Source organism: Xyrauchen texanus, chromosome 45, assembly GCF_025860055.1.
Source record: "Xyrauchen texanus isolate HMW12.3.18 chromosome 45, RBS_HiC_50CHRs, whole genome shotgun sequence".
Lineage (NCBI taxonomy): Eukaryota > Metazoa > Chordata > Actinopteri > Cypriniformes > Catostomidae > Xyrauchen > Xyrauchen texanus.
Genome location: NC_068320.1, coordinates 26,440,469 through 26,467,892, shown reverse-complemented (window position 1 = coordinate 26,467,892; position 27,424 = coordinate 26,440,469). Strand labels below are relative to the sequence as shown.

Genomic DNA, 27,424 nt, shown 5'->3' with positions numbered 1-27,424 from the left:
TAGTATTATATATACACCATAGCCATTATCAATAGAATCTACTAGATCCGCTAAAATCTGTCCTGTAGTCCGTCTTCTCTTTCTCAAACGCCCCAAATATGTCTCTCAGCAAGTCTGATAGATCTGTTCTCATGGTTGTGTGGTCATACAGTATCAGCCATCTGTTTATCTGTTAGTTCTCCTTCTGCTAAACGCTGGTGACGTCTTCAGCCCGGTGCTTCCTACTGTACAGTCAGAACACTCCACTACAACAACATGACATCTCTAATGTGAGGCCTGTCTACACACACAAACAAGCACCCACTGGTGTCTCTGCAGGTAGTGGCAGATGCCTTGATCATGTGTGTGTTCCCGCGGCAGGATTCCTGCACTAATGACACACACATATGCGTGCCATGAAATGCCATATGAAAGACAGCCGTGAAAAACCTTCAATACTGCAAAACAAACACATGAATAGAAAACTAAATGGCTAGCCCCATTAGCAGACACCCAATATGTTCCCACAGAAGTCCACAGTTAAAAGCCCAACATTCATCTCAAATTTGTGACTCGAGTGTGACTGTTGTGTGCATTTTACATTTCCCTGAATCTACTGATGATCATCGTCCCATGTGTGTCAAACATGTTGAGTGATCCAAACATCATCTGCAGCCTGAAACGGAACTTATGATCAGATTTTAGGAGTGAACGCACTTAACTGCATAGAGAGCTATAGGATGCTCCCTTGCTCCCTATTTAGTGAATGACTTAACCTCCAGTGTGCTGTCTGTCTGCACTGGTCTCAGAACAGTTATAGGAGAGATATAGGATGCACCCTTGCTCCCTATTTAGTGCATGACTTAACCTCCAGTGTGCTGTCTGTCTGCACTGGTCTCAGAACAGTTATAGGAGAGCTATAGGATGCTCCCTTGCTCCCTATTTAGGGAATGACTTAACCTCCAGTGTGCTGTCTGTCTGCACTGGTCTCAGAACAGTTATAGGATGCTCCCTTGCTCCCTATTTAGTGAATGACTTAACCTCCAGTGTGCTGTCTGTCTGCACTGGTCTCAGAACAGTTATAGGAGAGCTATAGGATGCTCCCTTGCTCCCTATTTAGTGCATGACTTAACCTCCAGTGTGCTGTCTGTCTGCAGTGGTCTCAGAACAGTTATAGGAGAGATATAGGATGCTCCCTTGCTCCCTATTTAGGGAATGACTTAACCTCCAGTGTGCTGTCTGTCTGCACTGGTCTCAGAATAGTTATAGGAGAGCTATAGGATGCTCCCTTGCTCCCTATTTAGTGCATAACTTAACCTCCAGTGTGCTGTCTGTCTGCACTGATCTCAGAACAGTGTGAAATGCACCTTATTTTCATCCTAACTGCATATAAAGCCTCTGAAAGACACATTTGTTTCTCTCAATGTGCTAATGCACAGTAAATCTAGTGCTTTTGTACACATCAGTGTACATTGTGTTTAGCGGTGTGGCGTTATGCAATAAATCACTCGATTTAAAAAATAGCATATCGGATTAAACTAGGGACTCTTCACTTTTGACTCAAACAGGTTTCAATGTAAATACATAATTAGGTTTCTTACCAGATGTAGTTTAGTTGGCGTTTCTTCCAAAGACGAACTCCGCTGTGATCAGCGCCATGTTGTTTTGTCACATGACTCATTGAAAGTTTAACCCAGTCTCCTGAACTGAGATCAGTCAGTTTAAATTATATGAAATTGTCCGTGGCGTCCACGCATGTGTAAGACCCCATGAAGTAGTTTGACAACAGCAGAAATGCAGTGTTGCTGTATTTAAAACGAACCCTAACTCCAATTTGCCATTGCATTGGATGACTGTGTCATTGACAGGAAAGTTACTTTCATCTCATTAATCAAAGTCTCCATCAGTCTCAGAGCTCAGAGGATGCTTGATTGGTTGATTTAAACCCTCTGTAATCAGTGTGCAATTAATGTGCTCACTAACTGATTTTCATTACTGTGGTTTATTTTGGGGCAGCACGTCGTCACATGACCTCATCACAATACATGTAATAGCCGCACAGTTATCATCTTAGAAATAAATACAATTATTTTACATTCAAGTTAAATTTAGTGTAAAAATGTCAACTTTCGATTGTAAAATAGAGATGTTAAAACGTGTAAGTAAATAGGATGATTTCATGTTGGGTTTTAAACACAGATAACCTCTCTGTGGGTCTTTGTACGTTACAAAAATGGTGCACTAGCCAATCCGCTCCTCACAAAGACTCATTGAGTTTCTACTTATATTGGGGCACCATGGTAACCGCACCCCATCTCTCTCTCTCTCTCACTCTCTCTGTCGCTTGTTTTCTTTGTCATCGGCAACGAGGACAAGTGCGGAGAAGACAAGCGGAACGAGAAGAGTTCAGCAGAGAAAAACAAGTTTGTGTTTGGCACCGAAACGCAGGGATTTCCCTCCACATTCACCGACAGACAGCACACAAACACACACACATACACTCACACACACACACACACACACACATACACTCACACACACACACACACATACACTCACACACACACACACACACACATACACTCACACACACACACAGGCGGATGTTACAGACGCACAACTACACAATAAAAGGTCATCCGTTGTGTGTCTGGGATGAAAGCCGGGAGTAAAAACACAGTAGACATGGAAATAACAACAGACGTAGAGGAACTGACATTGAATGCATATGACATACAAACACTCTGCATATGACAAAGAGATTTACTCTTCTCTACATCTCTCTGTCTCCATCTGTCTCTCTCTCTCTCAATGTTCCTCGGCACTGACATGCTGTCCTGCTCGCTCGGGGAAGCCGGTTAAACAGAACGCGCTCGGCACAACGCCAACAGCCTACATAAAAATAGAAAATCAAACGTGTCCAAGCCTTCTCCTCTCATCTCAATAATTCAGGGTAACTTCAGCACTCGCGAGGGATGTGAAAAGACTCACTGACATCACACTCTTGTCAGAACTGCTCTCTTGAGAAGATGTGAGATTGGGATGCAGAATGTGTGTCTCTTACAGTATATGTGCTTATACTAAATACCAAAATATACAAACACTGAGAAGAAGAGTCTGTCATGATTAAAGGCCCGATATACATCCAGTGAAGTTTCGTTCTTCGTTCAGGGGTAAAAAGAAGTTCTAGCAGCTGAGCAACGGTATAATGTTTGGGAACATTCAGACACCCGGCACACCACTGTGGGAGGCGTTTAGAGGAACATTTATATGTGCGGACGCTACATGCAAAACTTTCAAAATGTGTTATCAATGACGTTATGCCTCATTCTATGTGTAGAATTCACATGAGGTCAGTAAAAGTGCTGATGATTTGAAGTAATATATACGCTGTAGAAAATGTGTCATTTGTCTTGTTTGCATTTTTTAAATTATGACGCTAATGCGGTAACACCCTATATGCGGGGCTGGACTGGTAATCTGGCATGCCAGGCTTTTTCCCGGTGGGCCGATGCACTTTGGGGCCGATCAGGGGTGGACTGGCCATTGGTGGGTCGGCAGTGAAATGTGCCGAAACGGCCGCGACAAGCAAAAATGACCCGCCGCGTTACACAGAACGGACCACAAAACGGCGGCACGATATGCAGAAAAGGACAGCGAACTGGCCATCGGTGGGTCAGGAGTGAAACGTGCTGAATGGGCCGGGACAAGCAAAAATGACCCGCCGCGCTACGCAGAACGGACCACAAAACAGCAGCACGATATGCAGAAAAGGACAGCAAACTAGCCATCGGTGGGTCGGCAGTGAAACATGCCGAAAGGGCTGCGACAAGCAAAAATTACCCGCCGCGTTACGCAGAACGGACCACAAAACAGCAGCATGAGTGAATAGGCACTAGAGAGTATTTCAGTAGATTTGATTACTCATTAAATAAAAAATAAATGCACGACATGGTCTTGGAATATGTCAACAAAGTAGTAGGTGGAGCTTCGGGTCACACCTACCGATGATGTGGACCAATGGCAGTAAGAAGGCGTTTAGCAGCCGGTTAGAAGTTTGCCCAGGTGAGCCTTTACAAACCACCCAAATGAATGCAAAACGCCTTCTTTTTGGCCAGATTTTGTTCTATATGACATAATTCCCGTTCATTTTTCGAATTTCGTATGAAGTGTATCGGGGCCTCATAATGGCCCAAACTTGTATGAAAATGATTTTTTTTCACTGGAACACAAAAGGAGATATTTCGAAGAAAGTTCACACAAGGTTATCAGCGTATCAACGGTAAAATATCTCTCTACTCGACTGATACACGAAATGAACACTGGGAGGCGCTATAACAACAATAATTGTATTCACTAGTATAATCTCTAGTAAAACGGCAGATTATCAGTTCATAAACACTTACTTTTTTCTCTTTTCCTCACACACTGCTATCGTATGTCATCTAAACACTTGCTATAGTGCATGACTTATTTTAAAGTTTGCATTACATAAACTACATTTACAAGCTTGTTCGAAAGCGATCAAATTGTGTGGTTGCTCAACTGATACAGCGTTGCACTTGCGATGCAAAGGATTGGGATAAGAGTCCCGAAGAGGACACGAGATGACAAGCGAGGCGTCATAGAAGCACCAAAAAAATAAATATCGTAATTGCATCATCTCATTTGCTTTTATGACCCTATCGGTTAGGTTTAGGTTTAAAGTTTAAGGTAGGGAGGTCAGTTTTGTTGATTTAAAACTCAAAATAGCACCTCATCTGTTTGGGAGAACATTTAACTCTCTTTTAGCGCCACACAGTGGACATTTCACCTCAGAACTGCCGAGATACCTGGAAGAAGCCACGTAATGTCATTTTGCTAAAATGTCGCCACAGTAACGTAACAGGCTGCACATACTTGAGAAGCAAAATTGCAAAAATTGCAACTTTGTCGTCACAAAAGTTGCAAGATCTTAAGACTTATTTTTGTATATATTTATTTGTGCTTGTCCCACAAGAAAACACACAAATACTACTGTATGTAGTCTTAATATCTTGTGCAGTTTACCAAAAAATGTGATTATTTTTAGCTTACTTAGTCGTATGACTTGCTTTCTTCTGTGGAACACAAAGGGAGATGTTAGGCAGAATGTTAGTCTCAGTCACCATTCACTTTCATTGCATCTTCTTCTTCCACACAATGGAAGGCAATGGTGACTGACACTAACATTCTGCCTAAAATCTCCCTTTGTGTTCCACAGAAGAAAGCAAGTCACACAGGTTTGGAACAACATGAGGGTGAGTAAATGTTCTTTAAAATGAACTGTCACTTTAAATAAGTAAATTCATCTTGTTTTAAGTATTTAAGATATTGTATTAAGTCAAAATGTGCTTTGCAATGTACAAAGAAAACAATGAAATAGCATCAGACGCCTCTGCTCAGCTAATACTTTGACGCAAAGTTGTGACTGCATTTTTAGAGATTTCAACTTTGCTTCAATCACCGCGCAACTCCATCTCTACGTCACTCTTTTCAGAAGGCTTTTGTCGTCAGTTCTTATCTGGGTGCATTGTCATCTTCTCTCTCTTTGTTTGGCTTTGGTCCTCACAAGGAGCCAAGGCTAGAGATTCAGCAGTTGCTATGGTGACTGCATTACGCAAGTTGTCATAGAGATAGACAAGGGACAGGTGACGAGGACAGGTGTGACAGCGTGTTGCAGATGTTCCTAAAGGCGACTCGCACGGCAGCGAGCCGCAGATCTGACCTTCTGATGTGTTCAAGTGCACACAAATAAGATCTCTTGTATCTCCTAGGCAGCAATGAGATTTGGGAGAGCAAATAGAGGGTCTCCTATTTCTCATATGTCTCCTCTGAGTCTTTCAAGACCTCGGTCTGCAATCAAAAGTCAATATGAATATGAATTTGCTACGGCATGTAGGTATCACACATTTTTTTGTTCCCCTCCCTCATCCAGGTAGACGGGGATGACCTGCCAGCAGACGGGGTGGAAGGCACGCCCCTCCCCAGGGAAAGGGGGGTTGTACTTCATGCCGGGGAGAACGAGGGAAGAATGTGGCAGGGTGGAGGGCGGAGCCTGGTCGTGATTCCGCACATCCGGCCCCTAATCAGGCTAATTAGGATAAAGGCCGAATGAACTTTAATTAGGACAGCAGTGCCGAACAGAGAGTGTTAAGGGCAGCTGACACCTGTGTGTTTGTCTTTTTGTTTCAGTTTTATATTAAACTATTATTTATATTGTCAAGCCGGTTCTTGCGTCCTCCTTTCCATTAATCCCATTAAAAATTACTTCCAACACTTAAAACTACAGAAACCCTGAACTGTAAGGTGAAAAAAAAATGTTTTGCATAAGTAAGCAACTAGTAAGCATAAGCAAAAGATTTCATATTACTGATACTTGCACCTGCTGGCCAAGGTTGATACCACATGCTAATTGTTAGCAAGCAAGAAAAGATATTGGGAATTCGTTTTTTCCTCAAACAGAGAGAAATATTCCAGAGGGAAAAATTCTAGGACAATAGTTCAACCATCGCACGAGTGTCTTCCTTTGATCAAAAGCCTGTTGGCTTTTTCTTACAAGTCACTTCATCATTTCGGCATTGGAGGCGTGGTGTATCGGGGTGTTGGTTCCAGCGGCTTCAGCGAGTGTGTGTGTGTGTGTGTGTGTGTGTGTGTGTGTTCTTGCCATGAGGGAACAGATGAATAATGAATGCTGCTGTTTTAGCACAGATTGGGGGTAATTTGGCTACATGGATATAGATGGTGTGGCAGGTCCACCATTCTCCCGTCATTTCTTTCCCACCCGCTCCAGACACAATTCCTAATAGATGGGAGTGTGTGTGTGTGTGTGTGTGTGTGTGTGTGTGTGTGTGTGTGTGTGTGTGTGTGTCAGGGGTGAGAGCAGTGGAGTGTGAAGGGGAACGTGTGTTGTAGAAACATTATAGGGTGAATAAATAATTGTTTGGTCAGAGCAGAGAAAATTGAAGCGTTAAAATACAGTTTTTATATCACATAATATAACAACAACATAGCAGACAAACACAAAACACACACAATCCACAAGCAGGCCTAAAAGAATGAATGAGAGATGATTCGGGAAGCATGTGAGAACAGCAGCAGTCTCGAAGTCAGACAGACAGACAGACAGACAGACTCCCTGCGGGCTTCTTTCAATTAAGTTTTGAATCACAGATGCCCTTGCCCTGGCCCTCTAAATTTCACCCCCTGTAATCAAACTGCACGCGTCTCGCACACACTCTCAAACCCCTTGCGAGTTCAGGAGAGATTCTCAGAATAACAGAGAAATGAATCGACCCGAAGATATCGCTCATCGTTCCAAACCCACACAAGGTCAGAGGCTGGGACTGAGAGAACAGAGGAAGATTATGTGCAACATTCAAGACTCTTTCTCTCTCGCTCACATGCTCGCAGCTTCACCGATAGATAACGTGTATTAAAGGAATAATACAGCCAAATAAATACTCTGTCACCATTTACTTAGGCCAGTGGTTCTCCACTTTTTTGGTCACGCCCCCTTTGAACCAAGCACAAAGGGAACACCGCGGTCGTGTTTGGGCTTTGACATTGGCCTCCTCTCGTCTCTAGGTTCCAACGGCACTAGTTTGACCTATACATGGTTGTGATTGGTTAATATACCAAAGCCCCTTTCAAGGCAAGTCAGTCCACTCGGTGGTCATCTTTGGAACGCTCCCGGTCAGGCTGGGCAGTTATTTTCTACATAAACAATAAAGTACAGCTCCTATCATGTATGGTAATGTGCATGCGTGTTCTTGAGTTGATTGACAGGCGATGTCTTTATCTAAAAGGTGATTAGCACTTTTAACTTTAAGGGGTGCGTTCCAATTTGTCCCATTTTAATACCAGTGGTCCGTCTTTTCGAAACTGTTCACTGCCACTATGGGACGCTTCACCTGGTGATTCACGCGTGCGGTAGTGCAGCGGTTAGCGCTCTGCGCTACGAACCTGGCGACCCGAGTTCGATTCCCGCTCATGACCAACACCAGTGACGATTATCTGAACTGGTCCTGGGCCTCCCCTAGGTCGACTCAGCCTAAAATAAGTACCTGGTGTGGTGTGTAAAAACATCGGCACTGGGGAGACAAAGGCAGTCGGGCGTGGTACTGGCCACCCACCCCCTCGTGTACCGTTCCGGCCTTCATAGGTGCTCGCTAACAGCACTTGCCCCTACAGTCTGTTCAGGCTAAATGGGGGATCTTTGTGTGTGTTTGTTTGTTTGTGTGGGTGAGTTGTTTGTGTGTGTGTTTTAGTATGTTTGTTTGTTTGTGTGTGTGTGAGTTGTTTGTGTGTGTGTGTGTTTGTTAGTGTGTGTGTTTGAGTTTGTGTATTTTTATTTGTGTGAGTGTGTGTGTGTGTGTTTGAGTTTGTGTATTTTTGTTTGTTTGTGTGTGTGTGTGTTTGTTTGTTTGTGTGTTTGTGTGAGTGTGTGTGCATATGTTTGTGTGTGTTTGTGTTTTGTGTGTGTGTTTGTTTGTGTGTGTGTGTGTGTGTGTGTGCACGGGTTTGTGTGTGCTCGTGTGTGTTTGTTTGTGTTAACAAGGAAGAGATTTCTGCCCAGTCCTGCCCCCTCAACGCTCATAGCTACAGTACAGAGGTCAGAAGAGCAAATCCACACAACCTCTCTCAGGTGTAACGGATTAAAATATACGGACGGCATTTTGGAAAACCATCAGAGATGTGTAGTGTATACAGCTGGCTCTGTTTCAAAGCCTAGAGAGATGCCTTGCTATCTACAGCCTACATAGGTACAATCCTAACCAAGACACCTAACCATCAGTGACTTACATAGGCAGTGTGTGTGTGTGTGTGTGTGGTGAAGTGAGTTTGTGTACATAATGACGGTTAATGCATGCCAGCGGGCACACTGTGTGTGTGTGTGTGTGTGTGTGTGTGTGTGTGTGAGAGAGAGAGAGAGAGAGAGATTAATGCCAAATCAATGTGATCTCATTCTGTCACTTATGGCAAAGTTTTATGACAGAAAAAGGAATTAATCGTTCATTTCATCCCAATAAAAATCTCAATCTGTAATTCAGACAAATAGTAGCCTCCCATCAGTATTCCAAGCAGCCTATGGATGGGTGACATCTGAACAATATCTCTTTGACAATATTCAATATATTTCTCAGTATTTATTTATTTATTTGCTCTTAACAGTTTCAGAGGAAGAACTATTATTTCAACCAATCAGCCATTGATGCCAAGCACTTAAAAACAATTAATGAATGTTTTCCACTTAATTAACACATGGAAGAATGACATTTCATAATTTGTATTAATATGCACTAATAAAACAATTCATAATAATAAACATAATAATATATAAAGCAACATTTACCTACATCTTATTGTACCAAATCATTGTAATATATGAAAAATGCTTTTATAAACTCAATCGTTTAAAATGAGTATTCGTAACTTCAAATTACAATGTAATCTCAACACAAAAAGTGTGTGTAGAAAGAACCTCGTTGAACTGTGTAAACCCAACAAAATGAGAAATGTCAATTTAACTAAGAATAAAATGTAATTTTATGTAGTTTATGTTAGAGGTCAACCCTTAAATTTGGATTGAATGACGGATGAATCGGGACTGATGGTTGCGTATCAGCTATCAGAAAAAAATCAACAACGATAGTTTCCTATTTTTTTTATTTTATTAATTCCTCCATAGCCGTTGCTGGAGGGTTCTCCAGTCTGACCTCCTTGGGTCTACAGTATAACGGCACCCTCTAGAGGTTAAATTAAAACAATCACTGACTCAGAGGGGAGTTTGTTGTGCAACATGACTAGGTTATGCAGAGACACGGAGGCTTCATCGACTAAAATACACATTGTTATTATTAATTTCATGGTATAATAAATCAATTATTTAAGGCCACCAAAGACAATTTGATAGTTAATTTGTTTATAACTTATCGCTGCACTGGGGAACTTCATTGCCGACAAGATGGAGAGGATGCTGACATGACATGAGAGGATCGAAAATCAAGGAAACAAAATGAGCGATTTCAGCCGTTCTACTTCCACGAGACTGAGCCGTTGGATTAGCCACGCCCCCTCTTTCCAAAACCACATGCTCCAAAGATACCAAATGAGCTTTATGGAGACCGACATCACAGAGAAACGGTTGTTAAAAACAACAGCAGCAAAACAGCGCCCTCTACTGGCAACGGTTATGAACAACATGGCATAAAAATGGCATTAAGCCTCAATAATTCGCTGCAACCACAATACTATGAGAACGCATGAAATTATTGACAGGTCAAAAACTGTTTATTGTTTACAGAGTCGAGAGCATTTACAAAGACCGGTGAGATATCTCACATCACATTTTTGAAATTTTGAAACAGAGACCCTCCCCTCCAAATCCGAACACAAGCGGTCCCATGAGAGATGCATTTAAGTGACCAGGTGTAAACAGCGATGTGTCTCACCTGACCTCATGTGATCGGATCATCCATGATACCAAAAAACCCTGGATTCTGGCAAAGGGGCCATTTTAATCCTTTTAGACCTCAGTGCGCCAATTGACACTACTGATGTCTTGAGAGGGTGGTGGGCATCCAGGAAGTTGCATTCAACTTCCTGTATACTGATAATCACTTCTCATCCTCAACACTGATCACATGTGGCGTCCCGCAAGGCTCCATGTTGGGTCCTTTGCTTTTTTTTACCTGGACTTTGAAATAGTGATTCATGCTCTTATTACATCCCAGCTGGACTACTGCAACGCCTTACATGTGGGTCTGTCTAAGTCTTCATTTTCACGTCTGCAAGTAGTCCAAAATGCCCAAACGGGTAGTAAGAAAAGAGAGCATATCACCCCTGTTCTCGCTTCCCTACATTGGCTTCCAGTTAGTTACAGAGTTAAATTTAAGGTTCTCCTGTATGTTTATAAGGCCTTGCATGATCATTGCTGATCTACTTCAACCTCATTTCGCACCTACTGTAGGTCTTTGATCATCAAATCAGTTACTCCTGGTGTAAATGGGGTCATTGAATATATATTTATGTATTGATTTGGGGTTAAATATGACCAGGTTTTGTGAGAATCACCCAAACATGTATGAATCATCACACAAACAAATCGTTGAAATGTTTTGAACCAATTCACCTGAATGGTTAGATGTTTGTGCATGGGTGTTTATGGGGCTCTGTAGCGCCCCCTTTAAAATGGGTGAGTAAGACTGCCTCTGTAGCACCCCCATTTTCACCTACAGTCACCAAAATTGGCCTAAAAAAAACTCACCTAAATGGACCATTTGAAATGATTTATATAAATTGATGTAACCATTTCTAACACCATATTTGCTTAAGTTTAAATCACAGATGCTATTAAAACATCTGTCTTAACACTCACATATACCCACAAGTCACAGCACAAGGAAGGATTGCAAAATTAGTCTAATGACACGCTCTTTAGGAAGCTTAATTGCCAAATTAATCAACGTAATATTAACTATTAATTTCACATCACCAGGAAAATCATTGAGAATACACTGAGACTATTTGGTATATCGCCCAGCCCTAATTACAAGCAGCTTCAAAGTCAGACCGCTAGACAAAATCAGTATACTTCCTGTGAATCATATTTATACAGTGTCTGTTATTAGCGTGCTGTTAGCTTAGAGATAAGACGTGACGGCAGAGGAGGCTAAGGCCGTGAGGTTAGCAGGTTTAAAATGAGAGCAGCCTTTTAGAAACGTTTAGGAAGTGTTAATGTTTCCCAGGGTAATAGCAGCTCTAAACCGCGTCATTTACTGACAGCTCACACACTGACCTATAATGATGGAATAGAAACCACCAGTGTGTGTGCGACATGTGAGACCTAGCTTTAAAATTAGCATTACAATGATCCTAGTAAATACAACATAAACTGAGCCCATGACCATTTATTGTCAGACAATAAGTGAGCATTGAAAAAATAGGGTAAATATAAGCTCTGTTGCAAAACATAGTAAGCTGCCATGCTGTCTACAGGCCACAATACAATAGAGTTACATCAGAAAACACTGCAAATAAATTTATTTCAAAGGGGACGCTATATCAAAATTGCATTTTGCATCAAAAGTTAATCAATACGTGCTTTTATAAAAGAATAAGCTTCACATGTATGCCTTTAAACCCTCCAAAAATTGTTCCCATTCACTGCAGTTGTCTCACTGTATCTTTGCTTCATTTGTGGTAATCAACATTATGCCACAAATTCTGTCAATCAAGCTTAACTTGTAATGAACCTGGCATATTCCTTTAAAGGTGCTTCAAGCGATTTAAGCCGCTCTACTTCCACGAGCCAGAGCCGTTGAATTAGCCACGCCCCCCTCTTTCCAAAACCCCAAACTCCAAAGATAACAAATGAGCTTTATTGACACTGACACGAGCAGAAACGGTTAATAAAAACAACAGCAGCAAAACAGCACCCTCAACTGGCAACTGTTATGAACAACATGTCTTAAAAATGGCATTAAGCCTCAAAAATTCGCCGCAACTACAATATAATGAGAATGTGCAAAATGATTGACAGGTTGAAAGCAACATTGTCTACGGTTGGACACATTTTTGTTTGCTGTTTACAGAGTCTAAAGCTGTAACAGAGACCGGTGAGATATCTCGAAACACTTTTTCCAGTAATATCTCTCCGGGAGTAGGACAAATTTTTGCATATTTCCATGAGAAAAAAATCGCTTACAGCACCTTTAATTTCCTTACTTAATTTACTATAATTAGTATTACTCAAAAGCAGTTTTGTAACATTTTTATCTTACAATAATATTGTTTAAATATAGCCGCAAGCAGCAATGATGGGGCCAAGCACAACTGGTCCATTTCCACCCGGTGGCTTTCGGAAAACAATGCAAGGTGGACATATGCATTTGGCATTATTCTAAACAATTTTGACGCAATTTGGGTAAATGCAAGAGGACTATTTGAAAGTCTGTTGTAAGAGCCACACTTCCTGGTGCCAGGTGGTGGCGCTATGACCATGACCCAAAAGAGTCAAATCCATGTGATTAGCCCCCAAGACTAAATATACATCTCAATTTAGATCTAAATCACACAATGAACACAGAAGATACAAGACACTTCCTGTTTCCCATTTTTCACAATTAATTGAATGCCTCACCATGGCAACACCATTCGAAATATCAAAAATCTGTTCAATATTTAGCATCTTCAATGTCTTGGTATAATGTTGTCTAAATGTGGTGACTCCTAGGAGGAGTATTTAAAAGTTCAGAGACTGCAATATTTAAAAAAAACAAATCCAAGATGGCTGACTTCTGGTTGGGCGGACCTAATGACTATAATAATAAAAGTTGTCCGGCTTAATGAGAACTATATATGTACCCATGTACCCATTTTGGTGACTGTAGGTGAAAATGGGGGTGCTACAGAGGCAGTCTTACTCACTGATTTTAAAGGGGACTTTGTAGAGCGGAGTCTGAGCGGGGCCGGGCTGGAACGACACAAGCCCGGTCCTAAATCAGCCTGATGGGGCGCGCAGGGGATAAAGGCAGCCGGTGACGACAGTTCGAGAGAGAGAGAATTAAGGGCAGCTGCCCTGTATGTGTTTGTGTGTGTGTGTGTGTGTGTGTGTGTGTGGGACGGAGTAGCCCGATCGCCTGGAGTGATGGAGTCGCTGCCAGGGGCGGAGGAGTGTCCCCACGTGCCGCCAGAAAAGCAGAGGGGCGTACTGTCCGCTGTCGGTCGGACGTTTGACTCCGGTCCGCCCAGGGAGGTGTGGCTGTCGTCCGCCTGAGAGTGTGGACGAGTGATCTGGGACAATGCGATGGCGGATCAGAGAACTTGTGAGTGAGCTTCTTCTCTCTCTCTCTCTCTCTCTCTCTCTCTCTCTCTGTGTTGGCCTTTCCCTCACCTATTTTGACTCCTACCAGGTCGAGGAAGGCAGGGATGACCAGCCGGCAGATGGGGTGCAAGCCCCCCACCCCCGGACTCATCACAGACGATTAACTAGATTGTTTTTGACTATCTTATTTTACTCTGAAATGAAGAATGAAGGACGAAATAGCATTCCAGGCACACAGAGAATCCGTGTTAAACAGACAGACAGGTTGTCTAATAGACCAGAGACATCAGGCTCTCTATCAGCTAGACATCTCATCGTTTTGAGTGTCATTCAGATGAGATCTTTCCCACATGGCTGAAGTGACTACTACTAGAGCTGTAGTTAAACCTGAACTAGCAGCCGAGCGCAGTGCAGCTCAACAGCATAATTGCGGCAGCCAATTGAGTACGACAGCAAAGAGGCCTTCACTTAATAGAGTATATTTACTCTATTTACGAGAGAGTGAAGGGCTTAAATGTCACCGTTCAACATATGACTCATTCTACACGTAAACCATATGATGACTATTAACATTTATTATTATGTAATACACATGTTATTACTATATTATTACAGGTCACAATAGTCTAAAGCACTAGAAAGTTCATATTTATTCAGTCAATATACCTTGAGTAACACCAAATAGATCAAATGGCATCACATTCATAAAACAATATTGCATACCATTGTAGAAGTGCCTTGAATGTGAAAAATGTGGGGAGAAACGTGTAACATTAAACAGTCACTTGAAGGTAGCTTCGCAGCTTTGTGGGACAAAGATGAGCGGTTTGCAGCAAAGTAAAGTTGATTCAGCGTCTGACAGAAAAGGACATATTTTTTTACAAATCTCATGAGCTGTGATCTTGCAGATTAAATTGAATGCAATGAGATAAACAAAGTGTATCACAAAATAATTGTACTCCTGAGCTGCACAGAAAACGGTGCATACAGTGAAGTCCGATTCATGAGAATGACTCTTTTGAACCAGTTCTTTAAATGAACAGTTTCAAAAACTCATGAGTTACCGGCTTGAATCAGTCTGATAAAATCTTCACTGAATGATTCACTGAATCAGTAAGAGCAGTTACTGAATCAAGCTTTGAATCATCCTGAACTGAAGTTATCATTACTTTTATAAATGATTGTATACTTAAGATTTTTGAAACTTAAATTACATTACTGGCAGGTTGTTCACATGAGTAGAAAAAAACATTTGCAACAGTAATTAAGTTTTGTATTCAATTATATATATATATATATATATATATATATGCTCAAAAAACATATGCAAGGTATGCAATGCAAAGGGACGTCATATATAGTGAGCACCAGCGGCTAGCTAAAAGTGGTGCAACCCTCCCCTCGCCACCCCATATATATATATATATATATATACAGTTGAAGTCAGAAGTTTACATTCACTTAGGTTGAAGTCATTAAAACACATTTTTTAACCAATGCACAGATTTAATATTAGCAAACTATAGTTTTGGCAAGTCTTTTAGGACATCTACTTTGTGCATGACATGAGTAATTTTTCCAACAATTGTTTACAGACTGATTGTTTCACTTTTAATTGACTATAATCACAATTCTAGTGGGTCAGAAGTTTACATACACTAAGTTACCTGTGCCTATAAACAGCTTGGAAAATTCCAGAAAATGATGTCAAGCTTTTAGACAGTTAGTTTCTGATTAGGTGTACCTGTGGGTCTTTGCTTAACATCATGGGAAAATCAAAAGAAATCAGCCAAGACCTCAGAAAAACAATTGTGGACCTCCACGAGTCTGGTTCATCCTTGAGAGTAATTTGCAAGCACCTGAAGGCACCAAGTTCATCTGTACAAACTAAAGTACACAAGTATAAACCTCATGGGACCACACAGCCATCATACCGCTCAGGAAAGAGACTCATTCTGTCTCCTAGAGATGAACGTAGTTTGGTGCGAAAAGTGCAAATCAATCCCAGAACAGCAGCAACGGACTTTGTGAAGAGGCTGGAGGAAACAGGTAGACGAGTATCTAGATCCACAGTAAAACGAGTCCTATATCGACATCACCTGAAAGGCTGCCCAGCAAGGAAGATGCCACTGCTCCAAAACCACCATAAACAAGCCAGACTACAGATTGCAAGTGCACATGGGGATAAAGATTTAACGTTTTAGAGAAATGTCCTCTGGTCTGATGAAACAAAAATGTAACTGATTGGTCATAATGACCATCGTTATGTTTGGAGGAATAAGGGTGAGGGTTGCAAGCCGAAGAACACCATCCCAACCGTGAAGCATGGGGGCGGCAGCAGCTGCAGGAGGGACTGGTGCACTTCACAAAATAGATGGCATCATGAGGAAGGAAACTTATGTGGATATATTGTAGCAACATCTCAAGGCATCAGACAGGAAGGTAAAGCTCGGTCGCAAATGGGTTTTCCAAATGGACAATGACCCCAAGCATACCTCCAGTTGTGGCAAAATGGCTTAAGGACGACAAAGTCACAAAGTAAGAATCACATGACCAGCTGAACACCACTCACTTAATTTAAGTAACCGTCCAGTTATTCAACACTTTCAGCCATTGATTAAAGTAATCATGGCTGACTAAGATCCTACATTTCTACAACTGAAACTGAAAACTACTGATTTTAAATGATGCTGCATCCAAACCACTAGGTGTCAGTGTAAGATGACACAAAGACAAAAGTTACCAAGTGCACCTTTAACCTTGTGCGCCCCCGCGTACACATGCATGTATTCATTTCATTTAAACCGAATGATCTCAGTTCAGGAGACTCTGTGCTTTCAGTAAAAGGTTAAACTTTTGATGCAATGAGTCATGTGACAAAAAAACATGGCACAGATCACAGCGGAGTTTGTCTTCGGGAGAACACCAACAAAACTACATCTGGTAAAAAACATATTATTTCAGTGCATTGTTCCCTATATTTACTCCAAAAGAGGCTTTATATGGAGTTAGGATGAAAATAAGCTGCATTTCAAACTGTTCTGAGATCAGTGCAGACAGACAGCACACTGGAGGTTAAGTCATTCCCTAAATAGGGAGCAAGGGAGCATCCTATGGCTCTCCTATAACTGTTCTGAGACCAGTGCAGACAGACAGCACACTGGAGGTTAAGTCATTCCCTAAATAGGGAGCAAGGGAGCATCCTATGGCTCTCCTATAACTGTTCTGAGACCAGTGCAGACAGACAGCACACTGGAGGTTAAGTCATTCCCTAAATAGGGAGCAAGGGAGCATCCTATAGCTCTCTATGCAGTTAAGTGCATTCACTCCTAAAATCTGATCATAAGTTCAGTTTCAGGCTGCAGATGAGGTTTGACACACATGGGACAATGATAATCAGTACCTCTGTCCACTTTGCGCTTTTTGGCATGTTTATTAGGTGCTACTAGTTACAAATAAAAAAGGGAACTGGAAAATGCACACAGCAGTCGTGGTAGGGTTATATTTTAATACATTTACTTTCCTTGAATCTTTGAAAGTGACTAATATCTCATTTTGTGTTCCACAGAAAAGATGGAAGTTCGGAACAGCATGAGGGTGAGTAAATAATGACAGAATATTCACTTTTGGGGCGAGCTACCCCTTTAAGACAACTGACAGTCGATCAATGCAAGAACCAGACCAGAGATGCTAGAGAGAACAAAGAAGATGATATGCAATAATCCTGATAAAAGAGAGCACAAATGGAGAAAATGAGACCGAGAGAGGCACGTACGGCACACAAAAATAGCACAAGGAAGAAAGACAAAATTAACAGAGAGGTTAGTACACTGAGACATTGAGCTGGTAACCGGAGTGTGATCTCCAGTGAGTTTGAATCGGGCACACACTACCCTTGAGCTCAACACAGCTGTCTCAGTGTGTGTGTGTGTGTGTGTGTGTGTGTGTGTGTGTGTGTGTGTGTGTGTGTGTGTGTGTGTGTGTGTGTTCTTGATGAAGACAGCATCCTATTTTAGCTTTAAACAGGCTATTTGTACACCTGAAGACAGTTTAGAAAAGTACACACTCTCTCTGCTTTTCCAAGTCTTTCTTGTATCTGTTATTTCATAAAAAGTACACTAAAGACCTCTCTATAACCTCCCATGAGGACGAGCATGAAAACCAGGATAAAGAGATCTGATGCTGTATTTTTAGTCACTTTGTGGAGAGTAAACATACTAGGATGCGCAGGAACAGTTGACAACTGACAATGAGAACACAAACCTGATGGTAAAGCAGATATATTTAAAGATAAAAGCATTGGGAAAGGTTGGATTCTCAAGGCATATCAAAAACTTCCAGAAAAACACAAATGAATGTCCATCATGTGTCAACACTGTAATACCCAACATTATTAATAGTGTTTACAGCCACTGGCATGTCAACATTTTTCACAACATCACATCGATGGCATACAACACCAAAATAAAGTTTGATTTGACATTTTAAAAGCGTTTAGTGAGAAAAGCGTGTGTTGTGTAATTGGGCCGGTGGTCTGAACAGCTTCATTAAGCTTGTGTTGCTTGTTTGAAGCGGCTCAGTGGAGGAGTTGAAAGCAGCGTGTTGAGATACAGGGAAACACAGCCATGCAATTATCACAGCACAAAAGACAGTTCTGCATTTCACACAGGCAAAATGAGCACACTAATGCGTGCATGTGTGTGTGTGTGCACAGATTCAACCAAGCTTAACATGAAAGCGTGACCCTCCCTCGTCCACCAGTTCATGTAACTATCATTGTTGGGGAGGAATTAAATGTAGTGATTTTACTAACTTAAAGAGATATTCCGGGTTCGGTACAAGTTAAGCTCAATCAGCTGCATTGTGGCATAATGTTGATTACCACAAAAAAATAATTTTGACTCATCAACTCGTTTTATTTTAAAAAAAGAAGCAGAAATCTGTTCCAGTGAGTCACTTACAATGGAAGTGAATGGGGCGAATCCATAAACATTAAAATACTCGCTGTTTCAACGGTACAGATACAAGAATGTGACCGGGCGGGGCCGGGTCGTGATTATACACACCTGGTCCCTTATCGGGCTAATTGAGTCTCGGAGAGGGATAAAGGCCGATTAAGGGACCGGGTGTGTATAATCACGACCCGGCCCCGCCCTGTCACAATGATGTAAACAATATGTGTGTTAACATGATTTTACTGTGTAAAGTTAAAGCCAATTTTAAAACATTGCCATGACGATGTCAACAAACCCTTGAATTACTGTAAAAAAAATTATGATTTAACCCTTTAAGCTCTGAAGGTTTTTAAAGATTTCCTGTTTCAGTGGCATACCCAAAATTAAAGGCTTATAACTCGACAAAATACAAACAAACAAGCATGGAAGGTCAAGTGTTTGGTATCATTGTGAAGAAAACTTTTCGATTTGTTTAATGATATAGATGATGATGCATTCTGAGACTCTCAGCCTAAGAAACTGCTGAAAAATTAAGCCAAATTTAATTTTTTTAAAATTATTTTTCATATTTGACATTATTTATCTCTGGGTGTAAATAACGTGTCTTCAAAAAACTGTTTTGTTCCCAATCGTGTCAACTGTATCTGAGAAAGATTACTCAACTTGCAATGAGTTAGAACATTACAAACGTAATTATTCATTAGTCTCCAAAAATGTCTCCAAGTGTCCAAAAGCCTCACCAAACAAATAAAACATAATAATTGTACATAAGAATTAATTACACATGCAAACACAACAATGACTAAAGGTTTGCATAGCATGCAGACATGATTTTAGTCATGAGATTTCACAGAATGAGTTTCATTCTGTGCCATTCGAGTTATCATTGAGTCTGTGTCATGTATTTGGCGCCATCTCCTGGTGGTCATATGTAACATTGTGCTTCATGTGGATTATCTAATGATCTATACATCTGATTACCTTGTGTGTGGACTCGTTTGTAATTAGCCAAATTGTACTTTTTCTTATTGTTGTTATTTGACATGATATATCTCTGGGTGTAAATAAGGTGGCTCTGAATAAACTGTTTTTGTTTTGTTCCCAATCATGTCAACTGTATCTGAGAAACTTTTTGTGTTGATTCGACGAAACAAATCAAAAATTATAACATTACAAACATCATTTATCAGTGTCCAAAAACATCTCCATACAAAAAAAACATAATAATTGTACATAAGAACTAATTACACATGCAAACACAACAATGACTAAAGGTTTGTATAGCATGCAGACATGATTTTAGTCATGAGATTTCACAGAATGAGTTTCATTCTGTGTCATTTGAGTCATCATTGAGTCTGTGTCGTATATTTGGCGCCATCTCCTGGTGGCCATATGTAACATTGTGCTTCATGTGGATCATCTAATGATCTATACGTCTGATTACCTTGTGTGGGGGGTTATAACAGGGCCTATATTATTATACACAATATAGAATTTAAGATGTGCTGTAAATTGCACTATGGTGGGAATTTTCATGACATTCAGAATTTTGTTTTTTTTACAAAATTGACACAAGCCTCCTGTGATGCATGTACATACACTGTTGCACTTTGAATGTAGACAAATGAAATACTAAATACTAACTAAAGTGTGAAAAAGTTTTTAACCAGACGTTACTTTAAAAATTCCACAGTGCTAAAAGTGCCTTAAGTTGAAGAAACACCCTTATAAAAATTCTGGTCTTTTCTAGTTTTATTGGTATTAAGTGTAAATGTATTTGTTTAAATGGCATTTAAAGGTCGTCACCATAATTGAGATCCCTGTTGGTTTTGTGCCAGACGAATAGCGCGATTGCAAAACACATATCAAGATACAGTGCATTTAAAAAGATATCGTTGCGCCCAATAGCTTCAATGTAGTTAGCGACTTTTGAAATTTACTTGTAGTGTATTTAACTGCTTTTTCAAAAGTGTATCTGATGTGTAACTTGTAGCCTTTGAGTCATCTTGGCTGGATGGCCACTTTTAGTGAGAGTACCTATAGTACTAAATCATCTCCATTTAGAGACAATTTATCTAACTGTACAGATGAATATCTAAGCTCTTCAAGTTAACTTTATTATCAGCTTTATGCAAAGCAACAATTCTTGATCGTAGATCTTCTGAGATCTCTTTTTTTGCGAGGCATGGTCCTAAACATGTAAACATCTAAACATGTTTGAGTGCTTTTTATAAGTCAAAGTAGCGCTAACCCACACCTACAATTTCATTTTATTAACTGGATGCCAGGTTTGCAAACTCCAATTAGCTTTTGTTGACGTCAGTAGCCTAGGGGTTCACATACTTTTTCCAACCTACACTGTGAATGTTTGAATGATGTACTCAATATGTACAAGAACAACACAATCATTTGTATTATTGTAACTTAGATGAAGATCAAACCAGATTTAAGACAAATTTATACATACATTTACATTCATGCATTTGGCAGACACTTTTATCCAAAGCGACTTACAGTGCACTTATTACAGGGACAATCCCCCCGGAGCAACCTGGAGTTAAGTGCCTTACTCAAGGACACAATGGTGGTGGCTGTGGGGATCGAACCAGCAACCTTCTGATTACCAGTTATGTGCTTTAGCCCACTATGCCACCACCACTCCATCAACAATGCCCATAGGAACATGATGCCATTGTATAAAATCAATAAGCCTATGAGGCCAAGCATTACTGTGATTTGACCACGGTTAAGGGTGTTTTAATGTTCAAGAGCACAGTTTAACTGTGGTAAAATCACTGAAACACACTGACACTCGTGGCTTACTGCTTTATGTGATACTTCTGCTCACAAACATTATTATATCGTACCATACGGATACCAACAACCCACGAAAGGGGCCACTGACTGAACATACACTCAACCCAATGAGATAATCAACGCCTATAAGTGATCTAAAGAACATCTAAACTGACTGACAGCAAAGTTGACGCTGAAAGACATCGGCAGCCGACATCACCATTTGGCTGATCTGTGCCCACATAAATACACATATTCTGTATGACAGTGTTATTTCTCCCAGTGCATGAATCATCCACACACAAACTCAAACAATATGTCATCCACACACATCTACACATTTAATTTTAAAATGTGCCAGAGGAAATGATCAGACCAACAAGGCACATGCATGCTCTGAAAACAGGTTTGTGCTCGAGTGAATTCCTGAAATCTGTTGCTGCTGCTCTGAATGAACACGGGCGGCCAATGAGCGATAAGGTCACCATGGAAACGGTCTCCGCGCTGCATCTTCAGACGTGCGCCAGTGTTAACTCTTAAGTAGCAACAGCACGCTTGGCATCAAAACAAACGCAACACACACACATCTTCAACAGAAAAAAAGAAGCTGAAGGCGTCATGGGAGCACAATTAGACAAACTAGAAACTGTGAGGTGAATTCTGAGCAGCGGCGCAACCAAGGATGGGCAAATTAGACCCTGGCCCACCCGGAACATAAGAGATTACTCTATGAACTCACATGTTTATAAAATAGTTAAAAAAATGCATAAATTCTGATTTCTGAAAGTGTGAAAGAACCGCTTGAATGTGCCGCCTCTCTGTTGTTAAGGAAAATTTGGTTAGAAAAATAATAATATTAATAATTTGGGCGAATAATTGGCCAATGCATTTTTATTGAGGCCAACCCAAAAGTAATGTCCAGGCTACGCCCATGATTCTGAGAAATGTCTTCTGGCTGAAATATTTATCCATAATAACAATGCAACACATAATCAAACCCTATTTATGGACTTTCCGAAATGCAGTGAGTATTTTTATGTTTGTTCTCAAGGACAAGCTTCTCCTCGTTAAAAATAGAGAGCAGACAAAGCCTGAGATTAGATGTCTAGAGCAACAATTAATTATTGATTAGATCAACAGTCCTGACGAGCACATCGTCTCCTTGTTCGGTCCATCACTGCAGGGAAAAATCAATCAGATTCTCATCCAACTCCTGAACAGTTAACCCATTTCTACTGATCAAAAGACCCCTGAAATAAATCTCACGGGACCAAACCAGTTTAACATCAAACTTTGCATATAGCGATTAAATTAGCATTATTATATTGATATAGCCTTTATAGCCAATTAAGTCTCGTCCAACAGTCGTAGACGGTACATGCTTTTTGCTTTTTGGACTTATAAAATGTCATGTGGTGTAACCATTAAGTAAAAGCTATTAAAATACTTTACTTGTTGGGCCTGGGTACCTCGGCGAGTATTGGCGCCAGGGTTGGACTGGGAAGAGAAATCGACAACTGGCCCAAAAGTTGTTGAGCGGGGTTGGAGGGGGAGGGTTGTAAAACAACGGGGTGTTCGCTGTCCTTTTCTGCATATCGCGTTGCAGTTTTGTGGTCCATTCGGCATACCGCGGCAGCTCTTTTTAGCTTATCGCGGCCCATTCGGCACATTTGCGGCCGACCCACCAGCCCACTCGGTTCTCCCAATGGCCAGTCCGCCCCTGATCTGCCCCAAAGTGCGTCGGCCCACCGGGAAAATGCCCGGTTGTAAAACAACGGGGTGTTCGCTGTCCTTTTCTGCATATCGCGTTGCCATTTTGTGGTCCATTCTGCATACCGCGGCGGCTCTATTTTGCTTATCGTGGCCCATTCAGCACATTTGCGGCCAACCCACCAGCCCGCTCGGTTCTCACGATGGCCAATCCGCCCCTGATCTGCCCCAAAGTACACCTTCCCACCGGGAAAATGCCTGGTATGCCAGATTACCAGTCCAGCCCTGATTGACGCTGACTATCACCCCTGAGTCGCGAGTTAAAATCCAGGGTGTGCTGAGTGACTCCAGTCAGGTCTCCTGAGCAACCAAATTGGCCCGGTTGCTAGGGAGGGTAGAGTCACATGGGGTAACCTCCTCGTGGTGGTGATTAGTGGTTCTCGCTCTCAATGGGGCGTGTGGTGAGTTGTGTGTGGATCGTGGAGAGTAGCATGAGCCTCCACATGCTGTGAGTCTCCGCGGTGTCATGCACAACGAGTCACGTGATAAGATGCGCGGATTGACGTCTCAGAAGCGGAGAAACTGAGACTTGTCCTCCACCACACGGATTGAGGCGAGTAATCGCGCCACCACGAGGACCTACTAAGTAGTGAGAATTGGGCGTTCCAAAATTGGGGAGAACACACCAGATGACTTTGTTTGATGGACAAAAGTGTTTCTTTCAAATATGAATCATATTTTAAAACGAAATTATTTCACTACTTACGTTTTAAGAAATAATAATGAAAGATTATTCTGCACTACTCATGCCAACATTTAATTTCCCATCAATTTCAGCTTTTAATGAGACTGGGTTTTTTGTTAGTCTCCGGATGGTTTCACCACATGATATTTTTGACATTAAGCCACAGAAAAAAATTTTAATGACTGAAACTTGTTCATCATAGAAGCATTTTATCATATATTTTTAAATAATTTAATAGACCAAAAATACAATAATAACGGGTGTCCCGTCATCACCCCAGCGAATAGCTCTGATGAACTTAAATTAGAAATAAAAGCCACACAGGTGCCAAACATCATCAGTTGCCATCGCAATAACCTACATGTAATATGGGCAAAATAAACAACATTGCTTAGAAACCGTCTTTACGTTTCATTTTTGCTCCTGTAGCAGCTCCAAGGTCATGGGCTTGATACCCATTTGTACTGATGTACATCTAAAGCTTGAATGCGTTTCAAGTCCAAATGAATGAATGCAAATCTTTGCCACAATGCAACTGAATCTCCCTGCAGCAATCTCAGTTATTCATATTTACCATCCCATCATTCAGTGAAGTATTTTTCCAACTAATTCAAACAAACTTGAATAATGTTTTTGAGGTGTGTGTTGGTGTGACAGAAGTGTGGGAGGACTGTTATTCTCGTCCTTAATCACACGTCATTTACAGTTAGATTGTTTTAATGGAGGATAAAACGTCTTAATTATGGAGCTGATCAAACATCCTCTCGTGTCTCTGTCCGGATATCATGGGTCACAACTCACATTTACCCATGATGCAGAGTTTGTCTTCATTTAATAGCTTTGAAGCATAGAGACAGATTTAGATGATCATGACTATTCTGACCCATCTCCAAAACCATTCTGGTTTTAAGGGTACACTGCCTGGCCAAAAAATAAATAAATAAATAAATAAAAAGTTGCATTCTCTAATATTTCGTCGGACCGCCTTTAGCTTTGATTACAGCACGCATTTGTCATGGCATAGTTTCGACAACCTTATGCAACGTCACAACATTTATTTCCATCCAGAGTTGCGTTCATTTTTGGCCGAGATCTTGTATTGACGACGGGAGAGTCGAACCTCTCCGTCAAGTCTTCTCCAGCACATCCCAAAGACTTTCAGTGGGGTTAAGGTCAGGACTCTGTGTGAAAATGACTCCTCGTGCTCCCTGAACCACTCTTTCACAATCAGAGTCCCGTGAATCTCGGCATTGTCCTGGAATATGCCCGTGCCATCAGGGAAGAAGAAATCCATTAATGGGATAACCTGGTCATTCAGTACATTCAGGTAGTCAGCTGAGCACATTTTATTGCTGCATAACGTTGCTGAGCCTCGACCTGACCAATTGAAGCAACCCAGATCATAACTCCGCCTCCAGAGGCTTGTACTAATGGGTACTATGCATGACGGGTGCATCATGCGCTTCTCTTCTTACCCTGATGAGCCCATCACTTTAGTATAGGGTAAATCTGGACTTGTCAGGACACGTGACCTTTTCCCATCGCTCCACAGTCCATCTCCAATGCTCCCTAGCAAATTGAAGTCATTTTTTCCGATTAGCCTCACTAACAAGTGTCTGTCTGTGGCCACACAGCAGTTTAGTCCCAATCCTGTAAGATCTCGTAACATTGTGCGTGTATAACTATTACTTATACTATTAAACGCAGCCGTGAGTTCAACTGTCGATTATTTAGGATGTGACTTCACCAAGAGTTTTAGTGCTCTTAAGTATCTGCTTATTTAAATCCACACATCAACTTACTGCTTGTTTGTTTTTGTTTTTTGGGCCAGGCAGTGTGGCTAACAACATATTCATGCATGTACAACCGCCTAAATAATAGGTTTTAAAACATTGTGCATGCCTAATTTATCTTTGATATTTTTAACTCTCTATCCTGATCATATATCTGACACCGCTTTCCAATATTTCGCACTTGTATTTGATTTAGCCTTAGACGATCTTTATATGCTCTTATCATCTCCAAAACACATCGGATCATTACGCGCGTGTTTAGATGTTTGCACGAGCACTTCAACACAAAACAGACTCATCTTCATGCATGCACGAGGTTTGATGTTCTTGTTATGTTTTTTCAGCACTGAAAACTTCGAGTAAACGCGTCAAGGAGACGCGCGTAACCGTTTGGCCACTCCGCGCGCTGCGCTCTTACCCGCGCGGCTCTGGAGGAGTACGGGTCCTCGAACAGGTTCCAGATCACCGGCTGCCACTTTCTCCACCTGCTGACGGTCCCGTCGGCGTATATCACGTCTTCGATGCCCAGCCGCTTCCCGATATCGTCCTCGTCGTCGTTGTCAACGTTCATCTCGAACACGTCCAGCGCCTCCTCGGCATCCCGGTGCTGTCGGTAGGTCATCCAGCAGCACGGCTCCACGTCCGTCTCATCGATGCCCCAGAAGGACAGCTCCTCCTCGAAGAGCGGACCACACACGTCCGCCGGGCAGTGCAGCTTCCCGGTGCGGTAGTAGTTGAGCACGTAGGCGAAGACGCCCGGGTGCCGGTCGAAGAAGTACTCGTTGTTGCGCGCGTTGTACTCAATGAAGCCCGGGACTTGTTGCAGCTGCTCCAGAACCGACTCGAGGTGCGGCGACTTGGAGGCGAGAAGGGCCAGACGCGTGCCCGGCAGGGTCTTCAGTGTGGTCCGATAGGTTTCGTGCCTCGTGCCCCCGACGTTGAGGATTATCCTCTCGTGCTCGTCGAACTTGCCCATCGCTCAGGGTGAGACATGACGCGCGGGGAGTAATGTTACCCGAGTGTGCTCTGGCGATGCTGCTGGAGGACTCCAAGAGTTCCACGAGAGCCTCATTGAACCGAAAGCTTCACTTTATTCCCGCCGTGTGAGAGAGACGTGCCTCAGACGCGCGACTCTAGACTCATCCATCATCATCATCATCATCATCACCTGCAGCTCGAGCCATAAGAGAGCATCTCTCTCTCTCTCTCTCTCTCTCAAAAGGACACACCCATTCCCTTCAATTAAATTCGGCAAACGCATATAAATATTATGTCATTTGATTGTTGTGCTGTGACGTACTTCATGCGTCTCAACAGGTCATGTTCAATTGGGCATCTGAATCTGAAAATACATTTTATACGGGTCATATATACAAAGTTCAGCACATTTATGTTAATGACAAATTTACTCTATTTATTGATAAGTAGTAATAATAATAATAATAATAATAATATAAAAGGAACTACATTTATTTTTTTACTCACTAGTTATTGTAAAGTATAGTGGTGGAGTATTCTGTGCGTTGAGTAAAAGTTGTTACATGTACTAATGAGTGTCCAAAGACGAGATCCACACGACCGGTATGACATTTAAAAC

General features: G+C 41.6%; 1 protein-coding gene across 2 annotated transcripts in view; it reads right to left on the bottom strand.

Moving 5' to 3' along the window:
* LOC127637466 (potassium voltage-gated channel subfamily C member 2-like) overlaps positions 1-27,010 on the bottom strand; it is a 53,376-nt gene extending 26,366 nt beyond the window's left edge. For both annotated transcript variants that reach the window (XM_052118552.1, XM_052118553.1), the window contains exon 1: positions 26,246-27,010. In XM_052118552.1, the coding sequence (XP_051974512.1) occupies positions 26,246-26,803 (558 nt within the window). In that variant the 5' untranslated portion in view covers positions 26,804-27,010. The remainder of the gene's footprint in view (positions 1-26,245) is intronic.
* Between the last annotated feature and the right edge of the window lie 414 nt (positions 27,011-27,424).